The sequence below is a fragment of the Myodes glareolus genome, chromosome 6 (genome assembly GCF_982192425.1).
Source record: "Myodes glareolus chromosome 6, mMyoGla1.1, whole genome shotgun sequence".
Taxonomy (NCBI): domain Eukaryota; kingdom Metazoa; phylum Chordata; class Mammalia; order Rodentia; family Cricetidae; genus Myodes; species Myodes glareolus.
The window spans coordinates 7,837,779-7,856,449 of NC_142031.1; the positions used below are offsets into that span (position 1 = coordinate 7,837,779).

The 18,671-nt window shown below is 45.0% G+C and overlaps 1 protein-coding gene across 3 annotated transcripts in view; it reads left to right on the forward strand.

Annotated features, from left to right (window-relative positions):
- Pex14 (peroxisomal biogenesis factor 14) overlaps window positions 1-18,671 on the forward strand; it is a 139,972-nt gene that overhangs the window by 55,208 nt on the left and 66,093 nt on the right. For all 3 annotated transcript variants that reach the window (XM_085690280.1, XM_048414895.3, XM_048414916.3), the window contains exon 3: window positions 3,463-3,547. In XM_085690280.1, the coding sequence (XP_085546406.1) occupies window positions 3,463-3,547 (85 nt within the window). The remainder of the gene's footprint in view (window positions 1-3,462; window positions 3,548-18,671) is intronic.

The window sequence follows — 18,671 nt, forward strand, 5'->3', positions numbered from 1 at the left end:
AGGATGGATCCTCCGTGGCTCGCTGCACTCCCACAACGTGTGCAATCAAGTTCCGGGGCTGTTTTACAAATTTGACATTGAGGTGGAAGATTTGGCCTGAATTTATGTAATTTAGGTGGGCACAAATATAATCCATGAAGAGTCACATTCATCTTCTAATTAGAAAATCAAATGATAATACAGGATAGGCCACAGGAACCCCATCATTGAATCCAACGAAAGCGTGCTGGGTTTTGGACCTTTGCAGAGGGAGAAGCCAGTTGAGTTGTTTCATGAAGTTAATGAAAAGTGTCCAACAATAGGCTGGTGAAAGGCCCACACTGAGCGCCTTGGCAGTTAATTTGGTGGGCAAAGATCTTTGCATTATGGGTAAGGAGTTTTTGGAATTCTTTCGCCATCAATGCTTGAATCATAGGGTTATGAAATTCTAGATTGGACAAGTCCTTTCCCCCTTCAGTGTGCTAGTGTCTTGTGGGGAGGGAGGAGAAGGGGAAGAGCGGCTGGAGGGATAGGCAGTGAGAGGAGAGAGATTTCCATGTGGGCATCTTTCTTATTCAGCACATTATGTTGAGGCTGTTAGTTTGGGTGCTTTATACCTTTGCATCTAGCGCAGTGATGTCGATGCTGTTAACTATGTGATTTGCCTGTCGCCTGCATTTTCAGACAAAGATCACGGGGAACATAAACAAGCCTCAAAAACACTTTATGTAGGTGTTTGGCAGTATTATTTTATATGACTTGAAATTAGTGAGTGGAAACTTTAAAAGAAATTGTTCATATTTTTGCAAGTTTGAAGTGTGCCGGGACTTTGTCAAATTCCCGTTAAAATAAATACGTCAATTTCATCTCCCTTCCAAATTCATTTATCTTGCTTTTTTAAAAGGTGTTTTCTACTTTACCTGATGTTTAAATTGGATTCACTCGTTTATGCTGTTCTTTGCTGTATCCCCCACGTTTTCCTTAAATGAATTACTAATGACAGAGCACTCCATCATTCCCTCTCTGCAGCCACTTTAAGGAAAGCATGGTGATCTAAACCTTTTAACCTATTAAAGATGATTTTTCCCAATTGAATCAGACCCACCACAGGTGTAATAACTAATCATTTAAACTACACCTGCTATTATGTATTTTTAAGCCATTATGCGTGTTGGATAGATGATAATTCATGTTTATTGCATTGTCCGATGGATCCGTTTTGCCTACACTAGGCTGATTAATGTATTTAAAGAAATAAGAGATGCAATTTTAAAAAAAAAATTGATGGAATGCGCCAAGCACTGCATTGAGTGCACCATTAAACCCATCAGAACTTTGCTCTCTGACCAGAAATGCATATACCAAGGACTGTATTAAAAGAGCCAGGTGAAGCCTGGGCGTTTTAGTGGTGTGGTTCTGTCTTCTTTCTCTGTCATAGGGAATTTTGGAAGGATGCAGAAGGCTTTCTCTTTGTATGGGTGAAAGGAGCGGTGTGCTTCCCATCTGCCCAAGACTTGTTCATCCACATCTCCTGTGACACCTGGTACCCATAGCACAGCCACAGAGGCTGCTGCATGATACCAATTCTGTCATTTTCTAACATGTAGAAGGTGTATGATTTTCTCAGGTGAACACAATTATACCTGAGCCATGTAAGCAGTGCAGATTGGTGTTGACCCTAGAGGGCCTGTGATGGGTACCTATCCTTTCTCTCTCTGGAGCATAGCATCCCTCCACCCTCACCCAACTTTCCTCTTTTCCCTTCCTCTGTTTCCACCCCTTCTCCTGTATCTCTTTTGGACTCCCATCTCTTTTGCTCATTCCCTTTTTTCTTCTTTTCCTGTTTCTCCTTTCTGCCCTTCCTCTGTGCCCTCCCTCCCCAGTCTCTTCATCATTATATTGTAGAGGTTTATTAGATTTTTTCTAGAGTAAGCTGAGGTGATCTAGTTGAGAGGTAAGTGTCAGTGTTGGAGTTCTACAAGCTCCCACACTGAATCTTCCTTAGCCTAGAACCGTGCTTGGCCTGCAGCTTATGATGGTGGACAGAGGGATCATCACACACAGGGAGTTGGGCTTGGCTCTTGAGCTCAGTAGTATGTCTCGAGTGATAGGTCCAGCTCCGGAGGGTTGGGATGCTGAGCCTGACCTTTAAGGAGGAACCCAGGGTAAGACTCCCACTGAAGGTATATGATTTCATACACTGAGATATCAAATTTTTCTAGAGGAGAATGAGGTGTTTCCCTGGCTTTCCTCCTCTTTTCCTCTTTCTTCCTGATCTGCCTTCATTTCTTTTGTTCCTGAGGACTCTGGTCTCAGGAGGTGATGTGCATGCAGCCTGAGCGGCACTCACAGGCACAGCACTTGCTGTTTGCATGTTGACTCAGTTGCCCTCAGTTCAGGATCACAGAAACGTTCTTACTTTTGGCCCCGAGAAGTGAACCGCATTAGCCTTACCATAACAGGAGACCATATTTTTCTTCTGGTTTTGATGAGGTGAATAGTACCAGTTATTCTAAATACCCCCCCTCTCCTACGGGAGCAGCGTGGCATTTTCTGCCCTGTAGGACCATGTTTTCTGTGAATAGCAGTCAGGTAGCATAAGCACATGCCTTGTGTGTGCTAAGGGTGGGGTTGAAGCCTCTTCCATCCCCTACTTGACTTACTTGTAGGTAGAAAGATTTTATCACATCCTGTTCATATCAGAGGGAGAGAGATAGTCTGCCAGCTTATTTGCTTGCAGCCAGGGAATCCCAAATTTTGCCCTTTGAAGGATCACCAGAATTCAGCCTCACCGCATTGGAGGGCCAGTGTGACCAGCTGTGTGTGTCTTCTTTACAAACCCTTCAGCTCGAGTACTTTGGCAGATACTAGAGAGGGAGCATGTCTCTTCCTTGCCATTTCTTACTGTGTAGTTGGGGAGGCAGCCTGAGCATGAGAAGACAGTATAATTATGTCTTCAATTATATGGTGCACACTACAACACTGAGGAATTAAAGAGAGAATAGGAAGATTGGAAAGGCCTTCCTGATTTGGGGAAAGCTCTGAGGAGTCAGAACAGGCTGTATGAGGGTCCTTCGTGAGTATGTGCACGTGTGTGGTGTGTGTGTGTGTGTGTGTGTGTGTGTGTGTAGACAGGTAGAGATAGCAAAGAGAAGCCTCCTAGAGCGAGGGTGTGCATGGTGTCAGGACAGTAACTGGCTGAATGTGGCTGAAGCGGCAGCTTGAAGCAAGCAGGTCATAAAGTTTATGCAGGTCAGAAAAGCTAAACCAAGGAGGTGCGTGCAACTTTTCCTCTCAGAAACAGGCAGCCAATGAAGACAGAGACACCTAGTCTTCTGTTTAGGTGGGTTTCTAGTTGAAGAAGTAGCTTGCTATGCATTTGATCCCGCAGTATCCTTCTGTCTGTGGCCCTTGGAACTCAAGATTTCTGGCCTTGAAATTCAGATTACTGAAGTGTACTCTCTCTGTTTTATCCCCCACCAGATTGCCACAGCAGTGAAGTTCCTACAGAATTCTCGGGTCCGGCAGAGCCCACTTGCAACCAGGAGAGCATTTCTTAAGAAGAAAGGTACAGGTTTTCTTGCAGTGTAGAGTGACCAGTAGGAAGGGGCTGGGGTTGGGGCAGGTGGAAATCATAGCTAGAGGCAGGTGCTGAATGCTTCAAGGGTCACCCATGGATGTCCATGTTTGCTGGTGGGACGTAGGGGTGAGGTGACCTCCCCTCAACGGAGTGTACATTTCTTTATTCACAGTGGAGCACAGAAATTACAGAATTTGAATAATTAAGCAGCTTATCTGAGGCCAAGAGCATCATGGTACAGTCAGCACTCAGTAGCAAAAGTGGCCCATTGACTTAAACTGGACTCCTGCTTTCTGGTCAGTCCGTTAGTGACCTGACTACAAAATGCCTGGTCTAGGAGAGGCCAGCTGCTTCAGTGAGAAACAACACAGTCGAGTAAGGTCAAGTCTGGGATCAGTCTGATTTTCAGATTGAAGTGGTAAATTCCTGAGTTCTTGCTTTTTCTGTAGGCTGGGATAAAATGGATCCTGACAAGTCCTGTGTTGTTGAAGTAGATACAACCTATTCTGGTTTTCTTGGAGTTTAGGATATTTTTGGATTTTTGTAAAGCCCAAAAAAACCATCTAACCAAAAAAGAAGGCGGGCTTTCATTCTTCGGATGTTAACTTTTCTAGAGATCTAAGAAGCTCCTTAAAGAGTTTTATGTGGCACTCAGGGGGTGTATCTTCACCCCAAAACTATTTTTCCTTTAAAAGCTAGAATACGGACCTCAAAATTTTGGTGATTTTTGTCTTTTTTTTTTTTTAACTGAAATGGATGATGGGTGTTTTCATAGCATTTCTAAACATCCCTGTGGTGTCCCACTGAAGGGACCACAACAGTGCTCTATCCTCTGACAGGGCCCCCACTCACAGGGTTTGGACACAGTAGGCCCAAATATTTCACCCCCAGCAGCTGCTTAGCAGCAGACCCAAGGCAGGGTGCCCATGAAGGGGTTGCATGCTTGCTGGCTGCATGGTACTCACCCCCATCATTAGGAGATTATTAAAATTTGGAGTGTGTTGGCTGGCCTCTCCACTCTGCAAGCATCATGCCATAAAAGAGATTTTCCTTGAAATATGTGTACCTATAGGGAGTAATTAATCATAAAAGCTTGGGGATTTCAGCTCTCTCATCAAAGCATTGAAGCAGGGGAAAGCTGAGCCTAAAAGCTGAGCTGATTACCCGGGGTAACCTGAGACAAAATCTATGGTTGCCGAGAGATCCTTAGCCCAGTACATTGTGCAGTATTATAACTGTCTGATCTTCTCCTCCACCGACAATGACCAGTTAGTCCTCATTTTCTCTCAAACGCAGCTGGGTTAGAATTTCATTTGCAGAAGGTATTTAGAGCAATTTAGAGACAAATGTCTCTGGTGTTTGCTCGGCACTTCCCCACCGCAGGCTTTGCTGAGCAGTTTTAGTATCAGGAGCTCCATCTAATCTGTTTAATTTTAATAAATCCCTGACTGGGAGAGGGAGAGAGGGAGTGAGAGGAGAAACTCTGGACCAAATAATACTTCTTTTGAGTCACTTGGCTCATAACCACTGTAGAGGGGAAGCTGATTTATGCAATTATTATTTGTTGTTCTTCACAAAAAAGGAAAAAGAAGAGAGAGAGAGAAAAAAAGAACATCCAGCTGATTGATTAATCAGTTCACCAAGAGTCAGCATCCGCTCTCTGTCACACCCTGCTCATACCCTGGGAATTCTCTGAGGACAGAAAAGACAAGCCCGTCCTCACGTAACTTCTGTCCTAGCAGGGCCGGGGATGGAGCATGAACAAATGGAATAGCGACGTCTGTGGTGTGTCAGTGACAGGTGCCTGGGGAGGAAATAAAACAAGAACGTGGGGCTGCACAGCGCCAGGGCTGTCAGATGTCTCTGGGGGCGATGTGGCACAGAGCTGTGAGAGACAAGTGTGTTGGTAGAGTGGACTCCTGATTCAGGTTAGTCTTCAGAGATTTGGGTGTTGAGAACCCAGGGAGGCTACCCAGCCCTTCTTGTTCCAAAGAGAACCACACCGGTTTACCCTGTACTTAAGCCTGGAATCGCTGAGGCTAATCACCCATCTCCATTATCCTCTAAAATGTTCCTTCAATCGGTAATTATCCATTTCCGAGGTGAATCCCAATAGGGTAGGTTTTGGCAGGACCTTTTCTGGGCAAAGAATTCCAAGGTTTGATTAGTGTCTAGGGAAGAAAAGCCCCTTCGTGGATTTAAACTTCACTTTTTAAATTTCTGATACTCCTTGGGTCAGGCTTATACAACCAGTGTGCTTGGCACCGTCCATGGTGAGGATGGGCAAGGAGCATCTACCGCGTCCCTCACTGTACTATGGGAGGAAGACGGTTGGCCTTAGAGGGGAAGAAGCAAGGCCTTGGCACCTTACTGTAGGTCTTCTCTCTGCAGAGCTGAGGCAGGGAGGCTTGGGGAGCTGGCTTTGGGAGAGCTCTCAGCTTCTATAGCCTTGGCTCTTCCTAGCAATGTCACTTCGGGGAATTGTAGTGAAGCACTGACTTGAATTATAATCTGACTTTCTTTTTTTTTTTTTTTCTTAATAAACATCTCTTTCCTGAAAAAGCAAATCCAATTTTGTTTTTATTTTAATATTATTTAATATTTAATATAGAAATTGAGGTCCTTGTAGTACATGTCAGTTCAGCGGAAAATGAGGGTTAGTTTAGGCACATCAGCCTGAGTTTGTTTTATTGTGAAACCACAGCCCCGAGTAGGGGCCACATTGTGCCTCTGTTACCGGCAGATTAAGTGTTGCACTCTCTGATGGGGGCTGGGGAGTGGGCTGAAGTGGGAGAGCATTGGTCTGCAAGGGTCTGTCTTCTTTGGCTTGTTGTTGTTTGTTTTGTGATCTTTTTTAGGTGCTTTAAAGCTGGATATAGACTCATTAATGAGAAACATGAAGTTATTAGAATCATTTATCATTTTCTTTGAAGTTTGTATTGCCATTTTATGTAATTTACAGCAATTCTTCCTATTATCAGGATTTTTTTTTTTGATGAAAGAGAAAAGCAGCTGTTCACCTTCAGAATATTAGAATGAATGTTTTTGTATTGTGTCCAGCTTCTTGTTTGAGCAGATGACACAGCTTCTGTAGAGTCAGCCACACAGGACAGTAGTTGGACTCCGTGGGGTTTTAAGCCCTCATAGAGCTGGTCTATGTAGAGATACTTTTCTTACTGAGCAGGCAGTGGGCCTCTCAGCAGGCTGCAGCCCAGGAGGCAGAGTAGCCTAGAAACAGCGGTAGCAATAGTCCAGAGAGTTAGAGGCTTGGAGAGCATTGTCCATGGGCTGCTGTCGATTTGATGCCACAAAATGTAGGATAAGGCAAGTCACTTCCCAGCATGCTCTGCAGGCTGAGTACAGGTTGGGCAAATGAGATGCCTGTGCCTGGGAGGCTGAAGGAAGATGAGGTGGAGGAGGGGATAGAGTTGTCAGCTGTCTGCATGGCTTTTCCCTATAACCCTTTGGAGTCGGGAGGGTGGAGCCTGCTCAAGTGTGCAAGCCAAGGACTTCTTTCTCACCTGTCCATGACTCTCTTCTCCTTAAAGGCAGAACAGACGCTACCTCCTTGTGGAAATGAACTTGGGAAAGAAAGAATCCTGGTGGGCTCAACCTTGGTGGTGGGGTAGAGGTGAAGGGCTTCTCTCCCTGGAGTCCTTTAAGGGGGGAGTAAATTCTTGCACAGATTTCAATTTAACTCTCTTTTATTACTTTTCTTTTTTATCATTTACGTCCATTTCATGAGGTAGTTTGCATGTCCTTGAATGGAATCTCGTTACCATGAAAGCTTTTTTAGCATTGATTTCATAACAGTCTTAATTTAATAGCTCCGTCATTACTGAGAAGCTCTGGGAGTGGGCCTGGCTTTCCAGGTCGCTGACCTTTTAATTACAAACCTTGTTCTGATGGCCAGGTTATCGACTGGACAGCTCCCAGCTTGTGCCCCAGGATGAAGACAAAAATAACTGCTTCCTCCCCCATCTCTAGGAAAAAAAGTAACCTCTTGTGTTTCTAAAATTAATTTTCTCCTTCAGCTTTACTTTATAATGAATTCTTTAATATGTCTTAGTGGAAGCAGAAGTGTTTTTATAGAGCTTTTGTTCCTGGAGCTGGGGTCCAGCAGATAGCTTAGGGGCAGGGGGTGGACATCTTGCCAGCACCACCCCTTGCTTGACTGCGGCTGAGCTGGAAGCAGCAGTGTTGGCCCCATGAGGGGTTGTCTGGCCCTTCTGAATCTTTGTTCATGAGACATGGATTATGGCACCAAGATTTAGATTCATTCCAGTATTTGTTGGCGTATTTGAACCTGGTACACCACAGACATTTTAAAGCAATTCCTGCGGAGTCACTCCTCCCTCCCTCCCTCCCTCTCTCCCTCCCTCCTTGTTTTTGTACTGGGGATCAGATCAGGGACCTTTGGCATCCTAGGCAAGTGCTTCACCACTGAGCCCCGTTTGCAGGCCTCAGTGAGTGTTCTTGTGGTTGTTACCTCAGATGAGTGGGGGAACAATTCCCCCTAACTGATGAGCTCTGCGGTCCCAGCCTTGATATGAACAGGTCGGACCAGGTTTTCTGTCACAGACTGTTGATGGTGGACAAAAACAGGACAGTGGACAGTGGAACAGCAATCCCAGTTTGCCCTGCTGCTCTGGTTCCACTAAATTTCCTGTGTAGTGCTAGCCCCTCCACCCTGGGCAAACAGTAAAAGCTCTCCCTGGGAGTGTGGGGCAGTGAGAAAGACAAAGAGCTAGAGGAGGCCGCTCACCATGGCCCACAAGTCAGCTTGCTGGGGATGGCACATTCTTTCCTCCTCCTGCTCTGCTTACCCTGGGCCCTGCTCCGCATGGGGCTGTTGCACTAAGCTGCTGGGAGTGGGGGCTGCACCCTGCAGGCGAGTGAGGAGCCGGCAAGCAGACCAGGACTATGTGGCACCGTGTGCTTGTTCCTGAGGATGATTGAGCATCTCTATCCATCTGTTGTGCATGGACTCTCTTCCCTCCCTGCCAGTCTTGCATCTGCATATCCGTCACCTGCTGCTCTGGACCAGCCTATTCATCATGCTGACTGGTTTCTCCCCATCAATTTTCCTACACCCCTTGTTATCCAAACTTGTCTTGAACTCTGAAGATTTTTCTCAGCATCTAGGAGAGGCCTATAGCAGCTGAAGCACTTTAGTGCTGGGAACAGCCATGGTGTGCTGTCCCATTTAGGGGGGGCCAATAGCGTTCACTGCCCCAAAAGCAGAGCTGTGTGGTTTCCTATACAGAGGCTCTTATGTGGGGTGCTTTTGAGGACTTGCCCAGATATTCTCCAAAGAGGAGGAGAGTTCTTCCATAAACTCTGTGCCTACACTGTTCTGTGAAGAAGGACTGACCTCATCGACACTGTCACATACTTTGTGTTACTCAAATAAAAAAATTATTTTTTTTTAAATTTTATGATTTATTTATCTTTTATTTTATGTGCATTGGTGTGAAGGTGTCAGGTCCCCTGGAACTGGACCTTCAAACAGTTGTGAGCTGCCATGTGGGTGCTGGGAATTGAACCTGGGTCCTCTGGAAGAACAATCAGTGCTCTCAACCGCTGAGCCATTTTTCCAGCCCTGTTTTTTGTTTTTTTGAGACAGGGTTTCTCTATGTAACTCTGGCTGTCCTGAACTCACTTCGTAGACCAGGCTGTCCTCGAACTCATAGAGACCTGCCTGCCTCTGCCTCCCTATTTTTTTTTTCTTCTTGGAATATTGAAAATTTAGTCAGAGGTTGACAAAATGGCTCTGAGTAAAGATGCTTGCTCTGTAGGCCTGGTGACCTGAATTTAATCCCTGGAACCCATGCAGAGGTAGGAGGAGAGAGCAGACTCCACAAAGTTGTCCTCTGCCCTGCTTCCCTCCTGGAGAGTGCTGGAGCTTGGCATGTCCAGAGACAACCCTGCATGAGAGAAAGAGCCTGAACCGCTCCGGCTGGCCAGCCACACAGAACCATCTGACTTGTGGCCTTCAGCAGCAGACAAACTGCTTTACTCTTTTTTTTTTTTTTTTGACTGCATGGTATTCCATTGTGTGCATGCATCCTAATTTAAAAAAAAAAATCAGCCCCAGGGTTGTAGTTTGGTCTTTTATTCTGTCTTTTGCTGTTTGAGACAATGCCATAGTGATTATTGTTGCTCAGTGTGTGAGCTTGCACACATGCTGAAAACAAGACAAGTTCTACATGTGATAAGCAGGCTAACAGGATATTTTTCTTGCTTAAAATTTTGAGTTTTTTTTCTATTTCTACTTCCCATGTAGATTAGATCTATGTAAGTAGAAAAAGATATGATCTCCTGAGTAAATTGGGAGCATGGGGACCTTGGGGGAGGGTTGAAGGGGAGGGGAGAGGCAGAAGGGGGGCAGAGAAAAATGTAGAGTTCAATAAAAATCAATAATAAAAAAATTCAAAGTTTTATAGGAAATTAGACAATGATTTTCTAGTAGAAAGATGAACACATAACTGTACATAGAAATTATTATTATTTTAACAGGGTCTTACTGCGTAGCTTAGGCTGGTCTAGAATTCTCTTTATAGCCCAGGTTAGCCTCACATTCATGATTCTCCTACCTCTACCAAGTGCTGGGATTGCAGGTAGGAGGGAGCCACTCTACTTGGCTTAAAGAAACTATGAAGAGAAAAAGGACAGTCTCACACATTACTGTTACTGCTTCGCATGGGTTTGGCTCCTGAGGGACATTTTAGTCTTGGATTACCTGAGTGATACTTTCTTGCTAGTAGAATCTCTTCATCCCTTGCTTTTTGAATGAACAGGCTCATCATTTTAATTAATTGACTAACCAGTTTATTTATTTCTTTGAGATTGGGTTTATGTTGCCTAGGTTGGCTTTGAACTCCTGAGTAGCTGGAACTGCAAGTGTGTGCCACTACACCTGCCTCAGAAGTTTATGTCAGTCCAGGTACATGTTCAGATAAGTGGAAAGCTTCAGGGACTGGAAGAATAGAATCTGTTTGCAAGGGAAGTTTGTATGTTTTCTTTCTTTTGTTGTGATTGGATGTTTCATGGGACAGTGGCCCTTGGGATGCTCACCCTTAATTTGCCACCTACTGTTTACAGAGTGTTAGCATGCATCTGCTGCATTAGTAGATGCTGGCTTGGAGGAGGGGCTGAAAGTCAGCAGTCAGGGCAGGGGAGGATGGCGTGTAATGTTCACTCAGCTGAGCTCAAGGGCAATAATCTCGTCATATTCTCACTAGAACCCTCAGTACCTTGCCAGCCCTCAGCGACTGAAAATGGACGCAAATGGCTGCAATTAGGAGATACCAGGATGTCCATCCCACGTTCAGTCCCTTTTTTAAAAAGTTACAATTTATTTGTTCCAGTCTAATAATGCAGTTTCAGAACGGTTGGCCTTCAGGTGTCTGATTAGAGTACATGCTGATTGATGTGTGTCCTTTGTTTTCAGATTCTGTCTAGTTAGAACTCTCTTCCCAGGCACTGGGGTCATCAAAGCTTAATTTTGACCTTGGATTGGAGGGAGACCAGGGACTTAGATGAAGAATGGGCAGGACATCATTCAGGTGGGACACTCTTGCAAGGGTACAAACAGCTAGCAAGATTGGCCTGTGGAGACATCAGGCAAGAAAAGAACTGGGGTTGATGGCCTAGGCATCCAGGCCGAAGCCCCCTACTGTAAATATGGATGGTAGTAATTCTTGGGCCAGTTGGAGGTTCACTCTAGGTTCTGTACTTAAAGGATGCCTAGCAGTTGCCCAAGCAGCTCCAAAAGGCTCCTAAGTGCATTGCAAGTCAGCTGTGGAGGATCTGGGCTGGGGTGGTAGCAGGGACATAAATGGCAGCTTGTTTTGTTTTGAGACAGAGTTTTGTTGTGTATCCAAGGCTGGCCTTGAGCTCCTGCTGCTCTTGCCTTAGCCTAAGTACTGGGATTAGAGGCGAGCGCTACAACCTGTTTAGAATTTATTTGCAAATGGAATCATACAGTATATACCCTTTTCCCCTCAGTATACTCATTTTGAGATTTACCCCTACACTGTGTGTCAGTAGTTGTCTGACTGTATTTGTTTACCTGTTCACTTTCTGGACATTTGGGTTGTTTCTGGTTTGGGGACACTAAAACTAAAACCGATACAAACATTCATGAGTAAGACTTCGGAGGCTTATATGATTCTGTTTGGGTAAGCACCTAGGGGTAAAATGACTAGATCGTGTATGCATGAGATTGTATGCATGAGAGGGAGGTGTGTGTGCATGCGTGTTCATGTATGTGAGTATAGGTGTGAGCATGCAATGGTGCACATGTAGAGGTCAGAGGTCGACCTTGGGACTTGGTCCTTGTCTTTCACCTTGTTTGAGAAGTTCACCTCTGTGTATGCCAGGCTAGCTAGTATTCAGGCTTTCCAGGGATCCTCCTGTTTCCCTTCAGTCCCACTACAGGAGTACTGGGATTCCAGACGAGTACCACCATCCTCAGAGTTGTGGAGATTTGAACTCAGGACCTCATGCCTAAGTTTGATGTCCCCACCCCCTTTTAAAAATTACATTTTAAGTATGTGTGTGCCCTCAGATGATTTATTGTGTGCATTAAGGTCAGGGGATAACTCTCTGTATCACTTTTCTCCTACCATGTAGGTCCTGAGGATTGAACTCAGGTCATGTCAGGTTTGGCATCTCTTGATGAGCCATCTCTTGGGTCCCCGAGTTTCTTTTTAAGAAACTTGCCAACTGTTTCTTGAAAGTGACTGTACCATTTCCATTCTCCCCAGTTGCGTATGTGTGCACCAGCATTTCAAACATAGAATCAGGAAGATGCAGGCACAATTATCCACTAGTAGAACCACATGGGGGCAGCCTTAGGGCCAAACAGTAGGTCACATTTGGAAAGCTTAAGCTTGGAATGCCATAGTTGCAGTGGATTTTCAGCCTGTGGTTCTTGACCTCTGTGGGGTTTCATATCAGATACCCTGTATATCTGATATTTATATTACGATTCATAACAGTAGCAAAATTACAGTTATGAAATAGCAACAAGATATTGTACAATTCGGGGTCACCACAACATGAGAAACTGCATTAAAGGTTGCAGCATTAGGAAGGTAGAGAGCCCTTGCCATGGTGCATAGCCTCCCAGGGTCACACCCAGTCTCACTGGCTGTATAGCTTGCGTTAAATACTTAACCACTGTGTTTCAGCTTCTGTGTCTGTAAAAAGAGGTTGATGATGGTGTCTGTGCAAAAGATTCTTGCTGGAATTGAGTGAAAACAATACAAAAGATGCCTACTATGAAAATGAAGGCTTAGTTGGTGGCAACAGTGATCAATAGGTGTATATCCTTTAGAAAATGTATTCCTTTTTTCATGAGTGTTTTTTTTTTTAAAGATTGCATGTGCAGTAATGGGTTCCATTGTAACATTTTCATTCATATGTGCCATTGTCTTTGTTCTCAGCCCCTCCCCACTGCCCTCAGGAGATGTACTCCTAATGCATTGAAGGAGTCCTCGCTCACCTGCAGCTTTGCTCGCTGTGGTATCAGTTGTTTGCAGTCTATCTCCGTCGGAAAATATTCAAAGGGAAATTTCCAGAAATAAACAATTAATAAGTTTTAAAATACGTAACATCTGGTGATGGGCTCTCGAGTTGTTCCGCTCCGTCCTCACTGGGACGTAGGTCATCTCCATCCACTGATCCACTCTGTATAACCTGCCACTGTCCGTCTCAGTTACCAGACTGTCACGGTGTCACATGCGTAATCTCTAGTGCAGCATTACCAGGCCCGTACCCCGCAACTCTGTTCTGTTCCTGTTGGGATTGCAGGGAGGGTGAACAAAGTATAGTAAGATACCAGGTGTGGGGGATAAGAGGAGACCACAGTTATGTAAATCTTACTGCAGTATAGTGCCATAATTATTCTACTTTATTGTTAGATTTTAATCTCTTAGTGTGCCTACTGTATAAAATAAACGTGTGTACATGCATGGGACAAGCAGTATACACAGGCCTGCACTTACAGACCTCTACTGAGGTGTTGGAACAAATCTTCACCGTCAAGACTGCATTGAGTTCATTGTAATATAGGTTGAAATGATGAACTTGATGGTACTGTAACACTTTACACAATAGGAACTTCTAGGACTCACATACTTATTGAAAGGTTTAGGAATGTGGCTCAGCTGGTAGAGTTTTGCCTAGCATGCACAAAGCTGTAGGTTTGATCTACAGATCCTACAACTTGGCCCTGGGGGGAGGGGCTGGAGGATCAGAAAATTCAGGTCATCCTTAGCTACATCATGAATTTGAGGCCAGCCAGGACTACACGAGACATGGGTTTTTGTTGTTGTTGTTTTCTTCTTTCCTTCCTTCCTTCCTTCCTTCCTTCCTTCCTTCCTTCCTTCCTTTCTTCCTTTCTTTCTAGATTTATTTATTACGTAAACAGTGTTTGCCTGCATGTATACCCGCAAGCCAGAAGAGGGCCTCAGATCTCATTACAGATGATTGTAAGCCACCATGTGGTTGCTGGGAATTGAACTCAGGGCCTCTAGGGAAGAACAGTCAATGCTCTTAACCTCTGAGTCATCTCTCCAGCCCCTGCTTTTTTGTTTTTCAAGACAGGGTTTCTTTGTGTAGCCCTGGCTGTCCTGGAACTCACTCTGTAGATCAGACTGGCCTGGAATTCAGGGACCAGCCTGTCGCTGCCTCCCAAGTGCTGAGATTAAAGGTGTGTGCTCCATCACACTGACTGGACCTTGTTTTAAAAGGGGGTGGCAGGGGTGTAAAATAACTTATTGGGAAGAACACATTCTCTGTAAATAGGACCTGTTTTCAAATCTCTAGTGTCCACATAAAAGGCTCAGTATAGCTGGACAGTGGTGGCACACATCTTTTAATCCCAGTGCTTGGGAGGCTGAGGCAGGTTGGATTTCTCTGAGTTTGAGGCTAATCTGGTCTACAGTGCAAGTTCCAGGACAGCCAGGACTGTTACACAGAGAAACCCTGTTTTGAAAAACAAAACAAAAACAAGTAAACAAACAAAAAGCCAGGCATGGCTACATGTGCCTGTAACCTCAGCACTAGGAAGGAGAAACGGGAGGCCCAGAGAGCTTCCTGACTCAGCCAGGCCAAAACAGTGACCTTTCGGTTCAGTGAGGGACACTGTGTGAGGCCGTAAGGCAGAGGCCAGTAGAGGGGATACAGTCCTGCTCTGGCCTTCTCACGTGCGGTCATAGGCGTGCCTGCATGCTCCTTTCTCTCTCTCTCTCTCTCTCTCTCTCTCTCTCTCTCTCTCTCTCTCTCTCTCATACACACACACACACACACACACACACACACACACACACACACATACACACAGACAGACACGGGTTTAAAAGAAAGAAAGAAAGAAAGAAAGTGCTGAAGGAGTTGCCTGAAGCCAGGCAACTTGTTTCTTCAGGAACAAGAAAGTCCAGAGCATTGAAGAACTTGCCAGAGACACTGTTCCTGCTGTCTATTTGGATCAGAAAGCTGCCTCTGAAGCACACTGTCCAGTCTTATCTAGGGACCAGGAAGTCGTTGCTGATACCACTTCAGGTGTCTACTGACACCCACAAAAATAGTCACAGAGACCTTGGAAAGTGAGCTTGACCTCCACCTGTTAAAGCGGATCCCTGGGAAGCTGAGGCCGGAGACGGGGCGCTGCCATGGGAAACTGGGGTGATATTTTACTTTAGTTTTGAGACAGTCTCACCATACATCCATGCTGGTCTTGAACTGCCGTGTAGCCCAGTTTGACCTCAAGCTGGGTCCTCTTTCCTCAGCCTCCCAGCTAGTATGGTTAAGGGAAGCTGCTGATGCCCAGCTGAGTCTTGGCGTCTCTAATATCTTCCTTATCCATCTGTGACTTCAACAACAACCAAAAGCAGCAGAGAGGGCCTGGGGAGATGGCTCCGTGGGTCAAGTGGTTGCAGTACAGATCCCTAGACACAAGTGAAAGGCTGGGTGTAGGGTGCATGTCTCTAACCACAGCTGGAGGAGAGACAAAAGCTCCCAGGGCTTTCCTGGCAAGGCAGTCTAGGTGAAATGACATGCCTAAGGTTCACTGAGAGACCTGTCTCAAAAAATAGAGAAACAGTTGAAGAAATGGCTGTCATCTCCTGGACTCCACCCGTGCCCACACGTCCATATCCAAATACGTACACTTTTGAGGGGGGGCGTGGCAGCAAGGGCAACTCGCTTCCTGTTTGCCTCCTTTCTACTCCCAGAGCACTCAGTGAGTGCGTCTCACTGAGGGATCCCATTCTCACTCTCAGGCTTATTTTGTTCAGCTGCTTGAGGAGTCTGGATAGCATGGCTTTGAGCATTCCAGTCTCTGTGATAAAGACACAGCAGGAAAAGTCAGGACTCTGGGTTGTATCAGAAAATCCATACAAGAAAAAGACTTGGAGATAGAAAATACCTTCCTCAGACAGCGCAAGCATGTTTACCCATAGGCTCCTTGCTCACAGAAAGCTTAGCTTGGGATTTTTGAAGCCATTTAGATACACAGCCTCCAAGGTGAAGGTGGAATCGTGTTTTCAGACAGAGCCTGTGGCATGCATGTGTGAGGGAAGAGAACCAATTTAATCAGAGGTACTGATTCAGAAACAAATGAAAACTATAGGTTGAATCCTTAGTCCGTTGGAGGGATACAAATTGATGTCACTGTTACTGAATTTTAGAGATGACTTTAAGAAAGCTTGTCATACTTACCTGGCCTCTCAAAAGGAAGTCTTAAGGCTGTGGATTTTCTAAGAGGAGGTGAGGAGATAGTCTCCCAGTATGTGGGTCTGCTGGGAGTAGAAGGCAAGGGTTTTAAAATCTAAGGTATATCCTAAGGCAACGTCTATTGAAAAATACGTTGATTAGACTGCAATTAGACTTAAAAGTAACTTTGGATGGTATTTATTAATTACCCATCATTGTTTAATAAAGGTTTTGTACCTGTGCCTTATAAAAGTGTGTTTGCTGGTGTGCGTGTATGTGTATTCTAGTGGCTGTGTCTGTGGGGCATAAGACAGTGTGTCTTGTGATTTTAGATTTATTTTTTACTGCTAGCTTTCTGTGTTTTTCATTCACCAGATTTATTGTTATGCTAATTATTTGCTTACTACTACTGTTTGTAGCACTGGGGATTAAACCTGGACTTTGCACACACTAAGCAAGTACTCTATGATTGAGTTATATCTAGCCTTTTAAATTTTGTTATGTTACTAAGTTGCTTGGGCTGGCTCCCAACTCACTAGGTAGCCAAGCCGGCCTTGAACTTGTGATCCTCCTGCTTCAACACAGGCTGTGTAGCAGCACAATCTTATTTCTTTTTCCTTTTGAAGGGGACAAAAGCAATTCAGTAGAAGTCCTCAGTGCATAGAGGGATGGACCACACAAGCTTATATTTAAACTGACAGAGGTGGACACCTCCAGACTTTGAGCGTCAGAGTGCGGACTTCCACCATCATCACAGGAGCCTGTCTTATCAGGGCTTGCCTTTGTCATCAGATCTAGGGGCTTGGGACGGCATTGTCTCTGTTGGTAATTGTTCCTTTTAGTTTTAAAGCCTTTTAAAGTAATCTTTCTGTAATTAGATTGTTGACTAGATTGTCTTTAGTGAGATGCTGGTCTTTAAATTTTGTACACTTTTGAGTTTGTTAAATGGTTGCAAAGGCTTTCATTCATAAAGTTGAAGTTTATCATATCATGGTATTTCAGAAAAAAAAACCAACCATCTTGACCCTCTGTGATAAATTAAATATCACACCCGAATAAATGTCATCTTTTCAGAGAAAGCGCAAGTGCGTGGGAATGCGACCCTCCTACTGCTTTGGCTTCAAGCTGTATCATTACTCTTGACCGACAAGAAAAATACCTTACCACTCACTGTCAGTGCATGAAGCTGAAGAACAAAGACAAACCCTTTCCAGCTTGAGAGTCACAAATGGAATTGTGAATTATATTACTCTAATTGCAAAATTTGGGGTCCTGGCGGAAAGAGCACAGGTTGAGTTTGAAGAAGAGGTAGTTAGGAGTCAGTTTAACTTACGCATGGATATGATTTGCACAGAATGTAATTGAAAGAGAACAAATATGGAGCTCCATGATTTTTGATATTTACTTAGGTTTTTTTTCTAATCAAAGGCTCTGCTTTAAACAGTTCTGCAAAGAGCAGACTAAATGCTAAAATAGAAATGGCAAAAATAGTGGTATTCCTTGGGAGTCCTTTCTACCTGATTTTAGGTGATTCTTCCTGTCCATTTGTCCATCTATCCACCCACCTAACAAGTATTGATTGAGTGGGGGTCCCTCACAAGACACTCTGCTTGTCCTGGTGAATAGAACAGACAGATCTGCTGTAGAAACAGCTCCTCCAGAAATATGAACAAATAAGCAAAATAGTGAAAGCGGAGTGAGGTATCAAAATGAAAGGCAATGCAGGTGGGGCTGCTCTGGGACGCCACTAAGGTCAGCATGTCACTGCTGGGCCGAGAGGTCAGCAGGCTGTGACTGCTGCTCAGGAAAGGGGCTTGCTTTGGCCCTAGAGAACACAGCGAGACCACAGCAGTGGAAGCAGCCTCCCCCGGAAGATGGGGCTCAGTGAAAGTTTAGTGACACGGAATCCTTAGCCATACCCAGCCCAAGCCACCACGGGTTTCCAGTCAAGAACACGGGGGATATAACGGTTCACAGAAGCCCCTGGAGTTTATAAACTAGCCTGAGCTGGGATGACGCAGTGGTGTCAGCCCCCAGCATATGTGTTTCCCTTAGAGTTTACAAGTGTCTCCCATGTCGCTCATTTAATCTTCATTTAATCCTCGGGAGAACTCAGTTCCTCAAACGTCTCCATAGCAGGGCGTGGTGGAGCACGCCTGTAATCCCAACTCTTGGGAGGCAAAGGCAGGTGGACTTCTGAGTTCAAGGCCAGCCTGGGCTACACAGAGAAACCCTGTCTGGGGGAGGGGGCTGTCTTCATAGCCACAGGTACTTGAAAGGCGTCCCTAATGTGAGGAACCGGTTTCTGTCATCACTGAGATGTCTGATTTCTTTCTCTGTTGCTTTTGTTGTTTTTAATTTTTCTACAGAGACAGACCCATAGTGGCCT